The sequence below is a fragment of the Barbatula barbatula genome, assembly GCF_947034865.1.
Source record: "Barbatula barbatula genome assembly, chromosome: 2".
NCBI classification, from domain to species: domain Eukaryota; kingdom Metazoa; phylum Chordata; class Actinopteri; order Cypriniformes; family Nemacheilidae; genus Barbatula; species Barbatula barbatula.
Genome location: NC_136767.1, coordinates 20,684,566 through 20,704,169, shown reverse-complemented (window position 1 = coordinate 20,704,169; position 19,604 = coordinate 20,684,566). Strand labels below are relative to the sequence as shown.

Here is a 19,604-nt window from a genome sequence, read left to right as displayed (position 1 = left end):
CATGAGAGAGGGCTTTCCCTTTTTCCTCCCCGTCCACCCGTCCTCGCACACTCACTGGACGGCAAGGTTATCAGCACGGCTTCCTTCACCACCACTTTGGTAGTACTCATCACCTCCTGCAATCACCGCGAGGAGCTCCCCTTTTTTGTCATCAAGTCTTCTGTATTTCACCTTATTCTGGGTTAACATTGGCTTTCAAAACACAACCCTGCCATTAACTGGGCGGATCATTTTGTTACTGGTTGAAGTGTGTATTGCCATGTTCACTGTCTTGGTTCTGCTTGTTCTTCTGTTCCTTCTTCTCTATTACCTCTATTAAGTTGACCTGGCTCGAGTTCCGTAAGGCACCACTACCTGCGAGCGGTCTTCAGCAAGTCTCAGGCCACATCTCTTGTCGCTGTCTGTACGACTGTGCCATAGACCATCTTCCAGGCACCTTTCCGCTGTGCGGTCTGCTTTTCTCCTTATCTGCCCCTGAACGGACAGCCATGGAGAAATATTTGAGTGATTCCCTGTCGGCAGGTGTTATTCGTACCTCCACGTCTTCGGCTGGTGCAGGGTTTTCGTTAAGAAAAAGGACGGCTCATTGCGTCCTTGCATAAATTACAGAGGGCTAAATTACATAACCATTAAGAATCGCCATTCGTTGCGAGCTATTGCAGGATGCAAAGTTCTTCATGATGCTAGACCTCCGCAATGCTTACCATCTGGTCCGGATAAGAGAGGGGGAGGAGTGGAAAACGGAATCGAGGTGCTTCGAGGGTGTCCAGCGAATCTCCTCTTTGTTCATGAGTCTGTCCGTGCTGCCACGTGCCACCAAGGTGTCAGAAGATCGCTGGGTGCCGTCCACGAGAATTTCTGCTAGCTGGGCATGTTCCCTGAACGCACCATCATCTGGGCTGCTCCAACCCCTTCCTGTTCCTTCCCGCCCTTGGTCCTATATTGCCCTGGATGTTGTGGTCGGTCTCCCTCCTTGCAGTGGCAATACGGTAGTCCTCATGGTATTGGATTGATTTTCTAAAGCGTTCCACTTCCTGGCTCTCCTCAAACTCCCCTCTGCTAAGGAGACAGCCCAGGCAATTGTAGCGTCTCCCAGGTTTTACGGTCGTTGTTTCCGACATGGGGCCCCAGTTAATTTCCTGCTTTTGGTGGGAATTCTGCCGACAGATTGGCGGCTCAGCCAGTCTGTAGTCAGGATTCCACCCGCAGTCTATGGCCAGTCCAAGCACGCCAACCAGGAACTGGGTCAGATGCTCTGCTGCCTGGGTTCTCATAACCCTTCTTCTTGGAGCCAGTAGCTCACGTGGGCGGAGTACACTAACAAGTCGTCTACTGGGTTGTCCCCTCTTATGTATTGCTTCGATAACCAACCTCCTTTGTATTCTTCCCAGGCTCCCGAAGCTGCGGTTCCCTCGGTCCGAGCGTTTATTCGCCGTATTGGATCCCCTCTTATGCTGAATGTCGTTCGCTCCTTGCCTGACCTCGCCTGTCTGACCATGCACTCCCTTCACCCCCAGAAACACTGTTAGCTTTCGTGTAGCTCAGTGGTAAGAACATGGCATTATCAACCCCAAGGTCATGGGTTCGATCCCAGGGGATTGCACATACTTAGAAACAAATGTATAGGATAATTTTATTTACAATACTGTTCCAGAACGGTACAATCCGAATATTCAAGTTTGTGGAGCTCATTTCACGGATGATTGCTTCACGAACCTGGGAGAGATCATGGCTGGCAGTGCACAAAAGTTTTTGTTAAAAACCAATACAAGTTGGACTAACGAGTTGAGTTTGTCTTGTGTTTGTAGCGCATGTTGTTTTTTTGTGTGATCTGAAAATGCAGACACGCGCACAACGTGAAAATAGACAACATAAGTCCTAATAATCAGTAATTATGTTTCAAGTAGAAACAACTAATGTCATGCTTATAATGGGGTTTATTGTCTTTGTTGAGTCGCGATGAGACATGGCATAACACTGGTTGATCAAGAAGGGCCAAAGCGTGCGTGTTATTTATTGTTCCGAATATGGTAAGAGGCGTTACATTTACGTCACATGCTTGCAGTATTTGATCAATCACTACACACTGGTTAACTGGCCAATCATAGCACAACTCGCTTTTCAGAGTGATGAGTTATGTAAAAAATCTGGTCAGAGAGGCGGGGCAAAGAGGAGATACAAACATACACCGTATATTGAAAATACAGGATTTCTGAACTTTAAATCATGTATACACTTTGCCTTACATCTAAAACAAACAATAATATTCGTTTTAGCTGTGTCATATGTTGAAGGAAAATCAAAATGTCTGTATATCTGGGCTTCCAAGGTGCTCAAGAGGCATCAAGTGATTATTTCAAATCTTCCTAGTGTCTGTCATTCTCAATAACTCTGGCTTCCACTCTCTGCCTGTCTCTGGTGATCTCTCTGTTTCTGTCATCTTCCATATTACAATATAACTTACATTTTACAACCCCATTCATCTGTAGTCAACAATCTGTCATCTTCCATATTACCATATAACTTACATTTTACAACCCCATTCATCTGTAGTCAACAATGTAAATAGTTCATCCAGGTCCATGTGTTCAGAAAATCTTTCAGTCCTTTAAGTGGAAAAGAGTGTGTTATATTTTACGTTTATCAGTGTCACTCACTGGCCGTTATATCCGCCCTTTGATTCTTTCCTTTGTGTTTAGGGTGAAGTTCAATTACCTTCTTGTCAAACAACATCATTTTCAGGTAAACTGAGCGATGAATTGATTTAGCCCGCTCTCTGAAAGCCACTCTGTCAAAGCCAAGAAATGTATGGCTTGGTGGCTTCGCACTCACTTAACGTCAGCTGCAATAATTATTTATTGGCCTGTGCATAGGGCTGGGCGATAAATCGATTTTATCGATTAACTCGAATTTGACGTTTAGGGCGATTTTTTTTTAATGAAAATCGGTTTTCTCTTTAACTTCTACGACCGACGCTCTCGAGTGCTCACACCAAACGCGAGTTGCGCGAATAAAACACGCTATTCGCGAGTAGTTGGACGCTTGAACATTTTGATTTTACTCGCTTCATTCACGCGTGTAATTCGCGCCATTCGTGAGTGAAATACGCATCATGGGAGGGGCTTCTGGCAAGCGGCTCGCGTCTAATTGCGACATGGATTTTGTTGAGAGTGTAGCGGCACACCCAGACACTGATGCACTTCAGTGGTGGAAGCGTCACGAACCAAACTTCCCAAGGCTCAGTAATCTGGCCAAAAAACACTTGTCTGTCCCTGCTACAAGTGCACCATCAGATAGGCTTTTCAGTGTGGGAAAGGGCATTGTTACATGTAACCGGGCATGCCTCAAGCCAGAGGTAGTAGACAGGCTTGTCTTCCTGGCTAAAAATGTGTAAATGAAGAATGTTGAAACTAAAGTAATGGATGTAGATGTTTCATTTTGTTTACAATTTCAGGGATTCAGGAAAACTGTTTAAAGTTTTGTTTGCACTTTATGAATACCACTGCTGTATGTATTTTTGTACAATCTAATTTAGTCATTTTTGCCACATTTATTTGACCAAAAAGGGACACAATTAAATTATTTTTTCGTATTTTAAGTTATTTTGAAGGTGCATTGTGTCACTGTAAGTTTGAGGTTATTAGAAAACTGATAAGCTACATTTTCACTGTTTACAATGGCAGGGCCTGCCATCTCGTTTATAAGCATGTTTTAAGGCTTGTTTCCTGTTACACTTATGCCCCAATGGGAAATTTAGATTAAACTGCATAAAGGAAAATCAGAACAAAATAAAGAGTACATTTGTTTTGAGCAATTTCTTTGTCAGTTGTAGTTTGTTTTTAAATAGAAAAAATAAATCGATTAAAATCGAAAATCGGGTTTGTTGTGAAAAAATCGGAGATTTTTTTTTTAAGCCATATCGCCCAGCCCTACCTGTGCATAAGGTTGGCTCTTCCTGTTTGCTTCCATTCTCCTGTTCAGTTTTCAGTTAATTCAGTCTTGTAATACTCACTGATTTGCTGATTTGCATTAAGGCATATAAGAGGCAAATATAAATAAATGTAAAAGTCAATTGTAAAAGCATTTCTAAACGTGTAGCAAAGACAATGGAAAAAATTTGTTTAAAATAAGATTAAAATTAATAAAAAGAAAATACAATACATACAGAGTTATTACAGTTGTGTTTTCAGTGTAGTTTTGCAAAAATTTAAATGGTCTTTTCCTTTGATATTTAATTTTTTTAAATATTTTAGTTACATTTATAGCAGTTTTGTTATGTGCTTTTTTTTGTTTGCTATACGGTATTAGCTGAATTTATTTTTATTTCATATTTATTTTCGTTTTTTATATTTTTCCATTAATTTATTTTAATTCATTATTGTTTCTACTTTTTACTATTTTCCAAACAACTTTTAGGCAGATCTTTTATTTGACTTAAATTAACAGAAAAGTTTTATTAGTTTTTGGAAACCATGAAGCTGGTTAAGGTGGCTAGCCAGCTATGTTTCAGTTTAGTTTGTGCCAACCCTGGGTTCTAGGTACCATGAAAGTAGCTCGGCTTTAATCGGTGTTCGTCACCATGGTATCTTACGCTGCATGGCTAACCTGCTCCGTGGCAGGTTATGTTCTGGATTCGAGATCTCAGACTGAAGTTTCACAATCAGCTGTGAGCAAAGAAACATATAGGTGACATAACTAATTCCCTGAGTCTGTTCTCTGTTGCAATGGCTTCACCTTTTCTCCCAAATCCTGTGGAGATCTCCGCGCAAATTGTTAGACGAGCACTTCAGAGAGAAAGAGTCCATATGTCCATAAAAGAGGGATTTTATAAAATTGCCGATAAGATATCTTGATAGGGTGACATCACATGAACAAATTTAACCTTTCACACTAATTTTATTTTCTAAAAAAAAGCATATTTCACACTTTTTTCTGTTTGCTGCAAACAAGTGTTTGTGATTAAATGTTCACAAAAATAATAAAAGGTTGTGGTAAATACTCACCGCTTTGAATTATATTTTTATATTTTGTCTTGATCTGCTGCCAGGAACGTTTGGAGTTGGGGTTGCATCTAAAAATCAATGAATATTAATCTTTCTTAGGATGTAATAGTTTAGCCTGTACATTCACATTTTACATACACGTATGTATGTAGATTAGACTATGTATGTATTTATGCATCATGCATGTATGTATGCATGTATCGACACAAATACACATATTTTCATTTTAGCATTTAATACATTTTAATGCTTTTTAATATAGCCTACATAATTTTACATCAATTGTTTAATTTGTGCATTAACGTAATCAGCAATATTCCTCCAAGATTGTTCTCTTGCTTTGGCAGCAGATACAGTGTTACTGCGTGCTTGAAAAACACTTTTATATTCATCGCATTTCTGAAGAATAATCTCTTGCTCCTGCGCGGAAAAATATATCGCTCTCGCTCCATCCATATTGAACGCGATTGCTTATTCACTGCCGACGTCACTCTTTTATGTGCACGCACGCGTGGAGTAATCATAGCTTAAGGATCAAAGCCTGAGTTGACAGCGAAAGTTCATGAGCTGCGTCATGGTACCAATAAAGCCTGATTGCATCGATTTGGTTTTGTCGACTCAAATCCAATCCTGTAACCCAGAGTTTGTTCAACTACCATCATGGTACAGGCCCCTGAGGACTGGTGTGCTGTTTATTTTGGTTCCGCTCAGAATCTTGCCAGCAGTTTTCAGTACAATGCTTGTATACCAGTGTAATGCATTCCTTATATTTAAGCTAAATAATACTTTTTCTCTGCTCATCCCTTTCAGAGTCGAAAACATGCAAACAAAGTGCGTCTGTATTACATGTTACACCCAGTGGATGGAGGGTGCCCGGCTAAGAAGCTCAGAACAGATGATGTGAGTGTCCCATCCCTTATGTTGACGCCTCTCTGATGTGTTCTTAAATGCCCATGCAGGTAATATCACAGCATGCATCACATAAAAGCTGCTGTCAAACCTTTTGCCCTCTTTCAATGATCGGGTGGTGAGTTTTTTCTCTTAATGGGTCTTTACAGCTATTGATCGCTTTCTGTCCACTCAGTGAATAGTTATTGTGACCGTTGACCTATTTGTGGGTAAATGTTGAGGTGATCCAGGAGTCATGGCACGTCAGTTAAGCTTTTCATGAGCTGTTTTTTGTTGTTCACTATGAAACTTTTTCGAATCTAACTTAACTCTGAACATCAGACATCTTTTGAAACGAGTCTAGCTGAGATGACGGTCTGTCTGCTGCACTGCTTCTGCCTTATAGCCATGTTTGATGGACCATTCAAACAATGAAAGAAACTCACAATCACAAGTTTGTGTGAATGTTGTTGGATCAGCCTTTTTTTGTGCTGAGATGGGCTATGATGCCTGTGGTTTGTACAGATGTTACATGTTCTTTATTCTTCCGCTAAACAGACCGGCAAACCTCTCACTGCAGGATGCCAAAAGCTCATGTTAGTGTTTATGTGAGAGTCAGATGGTGAGAAAATGTAGCCAGCAGCTATGGGATACAGTCAGAATGAAATTGTATTTCATTTGGTCTGTTGTATTGATATACAGTAACAATTTACGGTATAATAAAAGCAATTGGTATGTTCATTGTTCATTAGGCAGATTTCAAAAGACTGCGGTTCTTTTTGAATTTTTGCAGTGAATTTAGCAATGTACTTTGATAGATCGATGGCACCAACCAAAATACATGCATCTGTCATCTATCACTATCAGTCAATAGACTTTATAGTCATATACAGTTTTATAGTCATATAGACTGGACACAGTGATTTTAATGAGCCATTATCTACTGAAGATGATTTTAATGCAGTAGAAATAAGGAATTGGCTTGTAAAAAGGGCCAAGAAATGATTTTAAACTGTGATGGATCACGGAGACTGGATGTGCTCATGTCTCCTGTTTCTTTCTAATCTTGATGTTTATTAAATTGTCTGATGACAGGCAAGCACTTATTGCTCTTGTATCAAATAAGTTAAGTTTGAAATAATGAAGTTTTAATTATGCTAAATAATCATCATTTAAATAATCTTCTTAGGCTCTTTAATCATTTATCAGTTAATGTACAAACTAAAATGAATCCCCTGAAACAAAAAAGTGCAAGATCTGGAATTTCTATGATTACCTTTTCTCTGTCATTAACACATAATGTGATAGAGGGAAGCTCAGGAGTCAGGAGGTTGACAGTCCTCAGAATCAGCATTTTTCATAGTGGAACCAAGGGAGTGGAGTGGAACTGAAAGCAATTATTTTTCCACTACATTACCCTTTCTGATATTTATAGATCAATGAGCTGTACTGTACATGGCTGTTGTTGTGTTCTGCCTTCAGATATTGTCATGGTTTAGAATTCAAAATAAAATAAAATGTATTTTATTTACACTCTCATTTTTCCTCAAGTTCTTCTTTAAGGAGCTCTTATGACACCACCCATTGGAATGCTTGATTCTGATCGACTAGTCGCGCTATTTGCAGGTTTCTATTCCCAGATAACAACCTCTCAAAACTTATAACTAGTGATGCACGATAGAAAATCGGCCATATCAGTATCAGATGATAAATGGTAATTTTTACTGTTATCTGTATCCGCTGATAATAAAATGAGGCCGATATATTATAGTCGATATATCATAAATAATTTCCTCTGGTTAAACTTCTTCAGCTGCACGCTGCTCACAGTTAAAATACAGTACAGTACTGTCTTTCTGTCATTAGCAAACTGCTATTAGCAAAACATTGTTGATGTAGGTACAGTATGTAGATACAGTATTTATTAATGTGTAAATTATAGGAATAGAAGAATATTGTTTGAATCTGAATCCTTTCTGTCTTGAGACCTGTTAGACTTTTGTCTATTAACAAAATATTTCTGGGTTGCTCGGGAAGAATATCTATAATTTGTTTGTTGAATAAAAAATATACCAGAAAAGTTTGAAGGTTAAATAATCTTGTAGTAAAATAGGCCTGGTATATGATTTTCAGGGGAAAAAAAGAGAACTAACGGTCACATTGTTTTCTGCCATGAATGTTTTCATGGAGCTTTAATTTAGCTTTGAGCAAGTTCATATGAAACCACCACCCCATGTTTTCCCATGAGGCCAGGTTGGATATACTGACTAGAAAAACATGTAAGTGTTGATATTAGAAAAGATACTTCAAAATTTGCATAAGTCTCACGGTTGCGTGATTGTTGAGTTCATTTTTATTTTATTATATTTAAACATTACTCACAATAAATTGACTTGTAGACAGCCCTAAAACTCTTACACTTAAATATTATATGAACCATTTAATTATACTGTCAACTATTCTAACGGCACCCGTCAGTCAGTACTAAAACCAAATGCTGTCATTCATTTTCTTTTTAGCACGTTTTTCACAGCAAAGGGTTGTGTTGGGGAACTAGCCCTTGAGCACTCTGAAGATGCAAATCTATACCTGCACCAAGAGTCAGTGAGCAGCCAAGTTTTAACTGGCTGTCCTCTGATCCCTCAACGGCTAATAAAACAGCAGCCGATCGTACATGAGATCACTGGCCACATCTATCTGTTTAACACAAATCAGCTGTCTGCAACCGCTACTAATAGCTACATGGTCCCCTAAGGACACTTGAAAAATCTCTCCCCAAGTCTCCAACACTGTAACTCAATACGTGGGCCGTTGCAGAAGATACAATTAGCAGCTTGGGACAACTCCTGCAATGATCGAATAGCCCATCGGACACTGACTCCTGTTTAATTAGCGGTGATTAAACCAACCCCTGCCAGGACTCACGTTTCCAGGGGGAGGAGGCGGCAAGGCGGCGCACAAAGGAAGAACCAGGGAGAATGTAGAGTGATGAAAGTGAACTTGAGCTGGTGAATTTGAGAACGTGAACTTGAGCTTTTCGGCAGTTCTTCATTTCACTCGGTTAATGAGAGATCGGTGACTAAGTGTGAAATTCACACGTGAGAGTGAGACATCGGCCCACGCTTCATACGAACTATTAGTTTGTGTTTCTTTTTTATTCTTATGCATTGTTAGACTATCCATACTATTTAAAAAAAAAAAAAAATACACTTTGAAAGAGAGGTACTGCTGCTTGTGTTATTGACACCTCACATATGTTTTATGATGCCACATTAATGTACTGATACTAATCATAAAGATGTTCACATATTTAGATGTTTTTAAAAGAACTGTCTCTGCTATGCTCTGATTTATACTATCTGAATATTGTGTCTGAAACTTTGCAGTTTGTATTACTGGCACATCTTATGATGATTTGTATTCATCAACTGTAAATTGCTTTGGATTAAAGTGTCTGCTAAATGTAAATGTACACTAATGAATTTAGTGCATTTAGTGAAGCTAAAAATACAAATACAAAAGGCAACCCTCTTGTCATTTCCAACCTGTATGACTTTCTTTCTTCCGCAGAACACAACATATGATTTTTGGAAGAATGCTGTTGTGCTGTTCATTTGCATTGGTTTTGTCGCCATACAATAGAAGTGAATGGGTACCAGTACTGTTCAGTTACCAACTTTCTTATAACCAAGTCATAAAGATTTGAAATGACAAGAGGGTGAGTAAATGATGATGGAATTTTCTTTTTTGGGTGAACTATCACTTCAGGTTCCAAGTTGAACTCAAAAGTAAATCCAATTATTTTTACTTTAGTTATTTTTATTAACATTGAGTAAATGAGTCTGTTAATATTGTAAATTACAATTGTACTCATTTTGACCAACATTATAAAACATATATATAATATATATATTGTTCATTGTTAGTTCATGTTAGATATGTATTCTTTTATAAATGGAACCCTACTGTGCTCTTACGTGTTAATGGATGTGTTACGGAGTGAATTGTCTGAATTAATGGAGGTGCACATTTTTTATCTTCTGCAACTCACTAAACCACTGTGTCAGGGTCTGTATCTCTGTCAGTCTTCGTGGTGTTGGTGCAGCAATTACAGATTCAGCACCCACGGGCCGGTTCTGCTGTTCCAATCAGATGGTTATCAACTTCCTGATTATTCCATCAAAGGCTTGATAAACCTGCCAGACTCCTAACACTTCTGTCTGTGCCACTGCTTAGTTTGAAAACTCGCAGTCATTCCCCTGTTTGGATTGATCTTAGAAAATTCCACAGTCCTATTTCTCAGAGGCTGCTCTTTTTTCGCTCATGAGACTATTTATTTTTACTGTATACTCTGATTATAATTACAGCTATTCATGATGTGCTAATATTATTGTGATAGGAAAAGCACTGTGGTAGAGTTCCTGTTTTGTGTTGATAAAAAGTGAATTGACCGCTAGCAGATACAAAAAGATGAATGAAGAAGACACAAACCATTTTGCTGAAGAGCAATGCATCTTTCTAAGTGACAAGCTGTGAATCGCAGTGTTGCTGCATATTTCGGCTGCAAAAAAATTCAATTTTCTTCAGCTTTACACATAGCTTTAGAATAGGTGAGCCATATAGGCTATGTCTGAAGAATCAAAATGGAGATTTAATCTACAGGGAAACAGCTGAGTCATGAGTTTTCTTTTGCGTTTTTGCATGAAAAAGGGGAATGTCATTTTTCTTGTGAAAAATGCCATTAATAGACACTTTTTGATGCCTGAATAAACGCATGGATTTGGTGAACGATCTGTTATAAAGGAATAGGCCTACCATAAATAACAATTCGTTCATCATTTATGCTTTCCTGCGTCATTCCAAACCTGTATGATTTTTTCCATTTCATGAAACTGCGGGAAAATGTCGATGTTGTTCTCTTCCAAATAGTGAAAGAAGATGGTGACTAGAAGCTCAATGTTCAAGAAGAACAAAATACAATTAATCAATAAATCTAATTTGACATGTCTTATATCCCCTTGGTAAAGACTGATGAAGAGAGAAAGTCTTATTAGAGATAATAAAGATGGGGTGAGTAACTGACAGAATTTTTACCTTTGAAAACTACTTTTCTAAAAGTGCTGTGTGTAATTTTTTGGAGGATCTATTGACAGAAATGCAATATAATATACATAACTATGTCAGAGGTGTATGAAGACCTTACATAATAAAGTTATGTTTTTATTACCTCAGAATGAGCTATTTCTATCTACATACACCGTATTCTAGCCCTAAACGGACAAAACTGCTCTAAAGAGCGCGTTTCTTAAATACGTTATCTCCTTCGGCAACGAAGACATCTAAGTTCTGTCTCGGCTATCGTAGTGCTTCAAAAGGGAGGGGGGAGCAGGGGAGTGAGCCGTTTGTTGCAATTTCATACACTGGGCCTTTAAGATGAATCATTTAAAAAACAAAAGAAATGTTAATATAAAATCTTGAAAATCTGTATTAATATCACAAAATCAGCGTTATTTTCTTTCACGCAAGCTGTTATGTACAATCATGCTATATGTATCAAAGTCATACTTTCATACCGTACTTTTCAAAACCTACCGCGGACAAAACTTTAACAGTTAAAATATATTTTGCTTAGCAAACATGTTGACTATTAATGCCCTGCAGCTGACAGTCAATAACTCTGTGCAAACCCCAATTTGCTTTCAATAGAGTGTCACCCTGTTTTGCTTTTGGCTGCGATTTCTTTTTACTGTATAACAGTCAATGTAATTGCAAGACTAGGACCAGAAAAAACTGTATAACAGTCAATGTCATTGCAAGACTAGGACCAGAAAAAATTCAGTGCTTGTGTGGGTGAAAAAAAATGACTAAAATGTAGAGCAGGTGAAGAGGTAATGTATATGTACTGTGCACAAACTTTAAGGTTACAGAAATTTGTGCAAGACATCTGCACCTCTTAGAAATAGTAAGGACTATTTATTTCTTCTGACCATGACTATCAGGACGGCCATTATAGCTGTAATCTGCCTCCTTGTCCAATTGTGCTCCTTGAATGTCAAGCGCATTGTAATAGTTGGTTCGGCTTTGTAATTTAAGAGAATTGCGTTTCACATGTGCATGTTGTTGTTTGCATGCTACAGTGCATACGTGTGTGTAAGAATGCCTGAAAGCAAAACTTAAGTCCGCTTGCACTACAAATGTCATATCTGCTTTCCCTTCTTGTCGTCCAAGTCTTTGTGTGACAATGGTTAAAAATTGCTGGAAAATGTATGCAAATAAGAGCCCTGTTTTATTCATATCTAAAAACTGAGCTGAAGGGCAACCGCTGTTTAGATAACTATCAATATAAAGTGTTTTTCTGTAATTACATTAAACAGATATGACGCCTGTTATCAATACGCCAATCCGTTTTGGTTAGTTTTAACAAATTTAGCAAAACACCAACTTTTTTACAGTTTGCACACAGATTGTCAGGGTATGGAAAGGCTCAGTGGGTTTAAAGAGTACTCCTCTCTGCTCAGTTAAGCCTGGTCTGAGCTAGTCTCTCTCAGTATGCCACATGTCAGACGGATTGACGGTCTGCCTCCATCCCCTCGGAGTGGGACAAAGTTCAAAATAAACAAGGCCAAAAACCAACAAAGTTCACAGTGGAAGCTTTACAAAATTACAGTGTTTTAGGCAAAAGAAAAAACAGGAGGAAGAAGAGACAGAAAAGGAGACATCGGCATCTTAATTCCAGGGTTGCTGTGCCTGTACTTTTTTTGGAGGGGGAAGTGGCAGTACTGACTCAATTGTTGTCCTAGGTTCAATGACAAAAGTAGTTTGTCTTTTTTTGGCATGCAAGGGGACTTGGTTTCAAATTCTGACCTTTACCACATATTCTTTTGAATAGACTTTGCAACTGAATTGAACACATGGCGATCCGAAAATATTTTTAAATAATTTTAAGCAGCATGAATTTTTTATGACTTGTAAAAGGTGTGACTAGACCAAAATGTAATGTCAAATACTTACCAAATTTAGACATGCTTCTATTATTTCTACAACCATAAAAACATTTTACGGGTTATGTGCATCAGTTATCAAAGATACAAGTTCAAATGCATGAAAAAGCCACATCAGGCTTCAGGGGGGCTGTAGGGGTATAATGGAGGCCATCATTCAGTTTGTGAAGTGATTTTATTAAAGTCCCATCCCAAGCAGGCAAATGCTGCTGGGAAAATGAAAGCAGTCGTGTGAAATGGCTCTACGGTTTCCCCAGCTGGTGTATGGTATATAATATATCTCATGGCAGGCCGTACAGATGGAGGCTGATGGGTCCTCGCTTTCCGTCTGTGATGGCTCAATCGAACCGGCCCTATTACAGTTAAATCACCCCTATTTGCATCCCACCGGGAACCACATAAGCATTTCCCAGAGACATTTGCACTTGCTCTCCTCAACGGTTACATTCACTGCACATTTAACCTGATGTATCGCTAGATGGTTTTGACCCCAAAGTTCGACGCAATATGGGGATGGCACCACTTACAATGTTAAGCGTTCAAAGCTCTTGATTTCACGTCTCATTTTTATACACTTGCTCCTGCCGACCTTCTGACCCCATCAAATGCGTTTGTTGTGTTGCAGGGTAGCGATGACGGAGACGTGGATAAGAACAAATGCTGTACACTGTGTAACATGTCCTTCACTTCGGCGGTGGTAGCTCAGTCTCATTATCAAGGCAAGATCCATGCCAAGAGACTCAAACTTCTGCTGGGAGACCAACCTGCCATAACAGCCAAAGGTAAGTCTGTCGTAAACTTAAAATGGTTCTGTGCATCTGTCAGGAAGAGTGTCTGTATTACAGGAGTTCTGTCAGTGTGGTCTGTGTACAATATGTCCCTCCAGTGGTGTGTGAACAGGCATTCGAAATAGCCCGACACTCTCAGTCTAGCACCGCACATCAGCACTCACCGCTTGCTTGCCTACAGGGGTAATCGACCTAAAAATTAGGCTGAAGAGAGAGAGCGGGTGTGTCTGTCTGTCTATCGGTCTAATACATTGGGAGTTTCAGCCAACTGGAAATGTGACCGTCATCATACGCCTTCTTATGTCCGTATCATGCAGTGCTTTGCTGTACTCATTGCGTGTTTGGTTTTTGGAACCGTACAGCTCTGTAATAGCGTAACATTTTCTCCAACATGAGCAGGGAACACTTGGGGATACAGGCTAACTGTGTAAGCGAATGGAAGGATACACAAAGGAAATGAAAGTGTATATAGCGAGAGGCTCCGAGCCTTGCTTTGATTTCAGTCAGGGAGAGAGACTCGGTTCTTTTCAACATGCATTAGTCACCAGCTCTCCTACTGGCTGTGGCTGGCGTTTATTAATTACAGTCTTCCTCGGACAGCTGCGCCACATATGGGATAGTTAGGAGGGCCAACACGAGCAGTGTTTAAGATCAATTACACAATTCTAACGGTTGAGATGGAAACACAGATTGCCCACCATCAATGTCAAGTTGATAAGATGTAATGGGCATACATGGCAGTTTGGCGGAGGGAGAACTAGAGCAGTGTGCATTCTTTTCCACTGGACCAGTTAAACAGTGCTGACATTGGTAATCAACCCCATGAAGCATATTATTGTGTAATGAGGTTCAGTTTTCAATTCATCAGATTTCGCTTTTAACGCTACAGTATGTTGCTGTGCTTAAAATGAATTGCCACTGTATTCTTGTTTTTCCTTCAGCGCACTCTCTTTCTCTGCTTGTTTCTCCCATGTTTCCTGTCACTGACTGATGCCATCATTAGCTATGCCATCTGCATCTGATGGCTAGAGACAGACGAGGGTTGTGTCCCACTCCGAGGGGATGGAGGCAGACCGTCAATCCGTCTGACATGTGGCATACTGAGAGAGACTAGCTCAGACCAGGCTTAACTGAGCAGAGAGGAGTACTCTTTAAACCCACTGAGCCTTTCCATACCCTGACAATCTGTGTGCAAACTGTAAAAAAGTTGGTGTTTTGCTAAATTTGTTAAAACTAACCAAAACGGATTGGCGTTTTGATAAGTCACATAGTAGGCGATGGTTTAAAGAGGTTTTAAAGATGTACGCAGTTTCATTTTCAGCATTAGATCCAATATGTGCTATGTTTTATATTGTAATTTGTTGAAACTGAATCAAAATGTTTAACAAATATATAATATATATTATAGTTTATAGGAGCTTTTATAAACAAATGAGAAATAGAAAATGAAACCAGGAATGCCTCTGGACCAGGAGCATGTATATACGTATACATATATACATGTTTGTGTATGTGTGTAAGTGTGTATATATGAAGAATTTGGTTCCAAAGGGAGATCTTTTGGATTAAAATCTTAAAACATGTAAAAAATAATTTGAGTTGAATATTTTAAGGCCTGATAACTGTAATCATAATAATTATATAAGCATCCACACCAATGGACAGTAACAAATGTTTATTCTAAGCTTGTGTACTACTGTATGACAAGCCTTTGCAAATGCACAAGCCTTTTAAATACAAATAGATTTTATTGGCCGTCATAATTTTTTCGTTCAACAGCTGAAAAAACCAAAGATATTGTTCCTTTTTGTTGCTTTCGTTATTGTTGTAGACAGTGCTGTTCTCTGAACGATTGTTAAAACTTTATCTTCATAGATATCACCCTTGGTTGAGAACTGGCCTTATGAAGAGAACATTTATTCCCTAAAGGCTTGAGATCTGACTGTGTAAAGGATAAAGCCAGGCCATTCACAGGCCACACTTATTGATTTTTGCCCAACACTGAGAAGTGAAGCGACTGCCCTGTGCCCCCTCATCTCCTTAGAAAGACTGTTGTTTAAGGCTGACATCAGCCAATAACACAAAACATCCCCTCCCTTCCACCGGAGGACTGCATGTATTGACCTACATGTACATTTGTTCATTTATACATGACATTTAAGGCTGCTACATCCATCTGATCAAATTACTCGGCAGTGTGATTTGCAGTCAGGTCCAGCCTCATGTGTAATTGCTTCCTGTTACTACAGTAAATGTTTTTTTTTGCATCTGGTTGATTCAACTTTCTATAGGTGTGAAGCAGGTAAAGCATCTTACAGAAACTGTCATTTTCAAGGCACACAATTCCACTTATGAGAGAAGTCAAGTTCTCTGTATTTGTTAATTGTAAAATATAATTTCTTGTTAAGACTTCAAACGTTTCTTTGAAGTATTTTGTTCATTTTTTATAGACACACTAAATATCTGCTGCATCAAAAATGTGCAGGCTTATAAATGAAGGATACAGGATGAGATTCAGCAGTAAGGAAATCGTAACTCCAGTAAAGACTTCAGGGAGGAAAGCGGATAACTGCAAGGATTTAAAAAGAGAAAAGTCCTTTTCTGGTTGATCCAAAATCTTTCATACCTCCATTGCATTAGGATAAGACTGCATGTGAAATTCACTTTCTGAAGTCTATGTCCTTTTCTGCAAGTTAAAGCTGTTTACAGTGCTCTTGTATGAGATATGAGTAAAACCAATGAGTTTATTTAGAAGTTTGTTAACTGAACTCAAATTTTGCTTTAGGTTTAAAGGATTAGCATTAAAGTTCTCCCAGAGACAGAAATTCCTTTTGTACTTCTATAAACCAAATGTTGCAGTGCAAATCTTAAAATGGCAGTGCAGCATTTTAATCATTGTAGTATTCTCAGCTTAACACATTTTAGAAAAGTGAAATCTAACTACGTTACGCATGACCAGGCTACAGAGGGTAAAGTGAGAGTAGTTGTTCAACAAAATATTGTTGTTGGTAAGACTCTTTTATAGTTGCTCTCCGTGTCTATGTTTTCCAAATTCACAAGCTGTGTTTGTGCCTACAATAAATCTTGCGCAAGATGAATTTCCCCATATTGCAAACTGTCACCTGAAATTACCTGGTGTTTCAATGTTATTTTCTGTCACAGAACCCCATTAATGTTTAAAATCTCTGTTTGCTGATGTCGGAGTATTATCAATCTGCGTATGTCCTCAAAGAAAAAAACACAGTCAAGTGTCAATGAACAGATTTTTATAAGAGACTTCAATACACCCCTTCCCTGGTATTCACTCTTCTCAGCCCTGCAATTCCTTTACCGTACCTAATTCTATTCCCGTTATATATAGCCTTTCCTTAAGGAAATACTCAGGAGCCTTCTAAGTGATTTTAAAGTGCTTTTATATGGCAACTACAGTATCCAGGCAAAGGCCAGCGTATAAATGGAAGGGTTTTTGTGGAAGATCAGACATGAGCATCGCTCTTTTCCGGGACCGGGTACATAAACCACAGTGGGGGAGCTAACAGTAAGGTGCTAATGATACACTTAAATGATGTAGAAGAGCTGGTTTCATGCCCAAAACCAGAGTGGGGAGTAACAGTTATAAATGAGGTTATGGCCACCCTTGGTGACCATAAAAACTACAATTGAGATATTGGTAATGAATGACTTTACAGTCTTTCACAGGCTTCTGATACCCGTGGCACTGAACTTAATTTAAGCAAAATGGAAGAACTATTAAGGCAGATGTATGGCTGCAGTAATTATATTTGGCGAGACAGTACCGCCCGCATCGGTACACTAGCGATTGTGAGTGATAGTGTTATTGGGGACGCTCCCTGGGAATATATTTTTTTTGGTGCTCAGTGTCTCAGCTATTAAGATGTTAAATGTGCCCAGAATTTGCAGACTTGGAAGGAAATGGATCGCTTGGTGATCTTTCTGCAAGGACCTCCGGCACAGTTAATGCCACACATCATATGTAAGACATGCCACACTCTTTGAATAATAAAAATGCTTAGCCTGTAACATTTTCATTTAAATAAATCAGATTAGAAATTATTAGCACAATGTATATGTCATGATTCTGCCGCATCATGTCATGTTTCTCTTGGTTTAGTGGCAGGATCATGACAGAACCTCATGTTAAATGTGGAGAGAGACAATTATTGTTCTTATGGCCTTCCATACTCTCTCTCCGGTCTCGTCTCTGTTCCCATCCTCTCGTTACCCTCGTTATTGATTAATGCCCTTCACCTGTTCCCCTCTTGATTTGGTCCCTTATTTAATGCCCTTGTGTCTTCTGTCTTGTGCTGGTTCATTATGATTTGGTTGGTGAGTTCATGTCTTGTTAGTGTAGTTAGTTGTAGTTCATGTCAAGAGTTTATTTAAGTCTTGTTTAAGTGTAGTTAGGTTTAGTCCAGTCATGTTATTATATTCTCATGTTTTGTTCTTTTACCCCCTCGTGGGTTTTGTTTTGTCTTTGTTATTTATTAAATATCTTTTAACCCCTCACCTGCTGTCTGCGCCTGGGTCCTCTGTCCTTGTCTCACCACTCGAGAACCATGACAGTATATTTAGAATTTTGTGTCTGCAGCAAAATAGCTGCTTTATACTGAACAAGAATTGACTTGTTCTTGCGTTTGTTTACTGGAAACAATAACTTTTTTTGATGGATGCCATTTTGTACACCTCTGAGCTTGTAAATCAATAGTCCAATGTTTCAGTGCCAGATTCTGCTAATATCCAAAATGTTTCACTGCTATAGAGTCTGTCGGCTACTTCAACTATAACTGCAGCCAGGGCTAGATAGAGTTTGAGTTTACATGCGTTATATTAGGGCTGCTCGATTATGACAAAAATCATAAGCACGACTAATTTGGTCCATATTGAGATAACTATCATTTAACACGATTACTTACCGACTTTTGAAGCATCATAGGAAAAATTAAATAAATTTGTCTTTTAAACTGAATACAACTGAAAAATAAATGTAAGAATTAGCAGAGCTGAACCATTGTTAAGGAAAGGCGTGTGCTGTGAATTTATACCACAAAAAAAGAGGGGATTCTTGCTAAATGGAATGCAGTGCAATAATGAATTTACCTCGATTGTTTTATTTTTGGCAAAATTTACTATTACGAATAATTCTCAATTAATTGCATAGCCCTACTTTATTTTCCTATCACTTAAGTATTTGCCTGTTCTGCTAACATTTTATTTGTTGTAGGGACAGCCTGTGTGTCCACAGATGCCTTGTTTTCTTCTTTAGTCTTGCCACACTGCAAACTGTGTTTACTTACAATGACAAAAATATCCGTCAAGGAAGTAAATTAGATTAAGCTTTATTAAAATAGTTTACTCATGCTTTTTGCCTCTGCTGTCACGTTCTCGTGTGGCAGAGCATTCATCTTCCTTAAATTTACATCTCATGCAGCGTTTTAATTTATGGGATCAAATGTAATTTTCGCAGAAGTGGCTGTTAATTGCACAAATTAAATTGGATCCAGACTGAGTGTGTTATTTCATTATAAACCTTTCTGGAAATGAAATGCAAGACTGAAGAGTAGAAAACAGAATGGAGGAATAATGCATATTTTGGCACTGTAGCATTTTCTTGGCAGAATACCCTTCTCTTTCAACCTCTCTCATTCGTAGTTGTCCCAGTTTTCGCAAATGTGCTGATAAATCAAAGATTTCTGTAGGAGACTGTATGTGGAGCCCCAGCTATAGCATTACAGTCACTACTAAAGCTATTAAAATATAATACATGTTCAAATGTGTTCATTTCCTAAGCCGATGAGAATAAGAAATAGCTACATTATCTGAATAGTTGATTGAACAGTCACTTGGTCATATAGCACCAGTGTTGCATTGTTACTACTTTTTTACATTCCATAGCATTTACTTGT

At 38.7% G+C, this 19,604-nt stretch overlaps 1 protein-coding gene across 1 annotated transcript in view; it reads left to right on the top strand.

The window, feature by feature from the left end:
- Positions 1-19,604, top strand: part of zmat4a (zinc finger, matrin-type 4a) — a 74,337-nt gene that overhangs the window by 29,750 nt on the left and 24,983 nt on the right. Inside the window, exons 3-4 of the mRNA XM_079487603.1 lie at positions 5,814-5,903; positions 13,518-13,674. Of these exons, the coding sequence (XP_079343729.1) occupies positions 5,814-5,903; positions 13,518-13,674 (247 nt within the window). The remainder of the gene's footprint in view (positions 1-5,813; positions 5,904-13,517; positions 13,675-19,604) is intronic.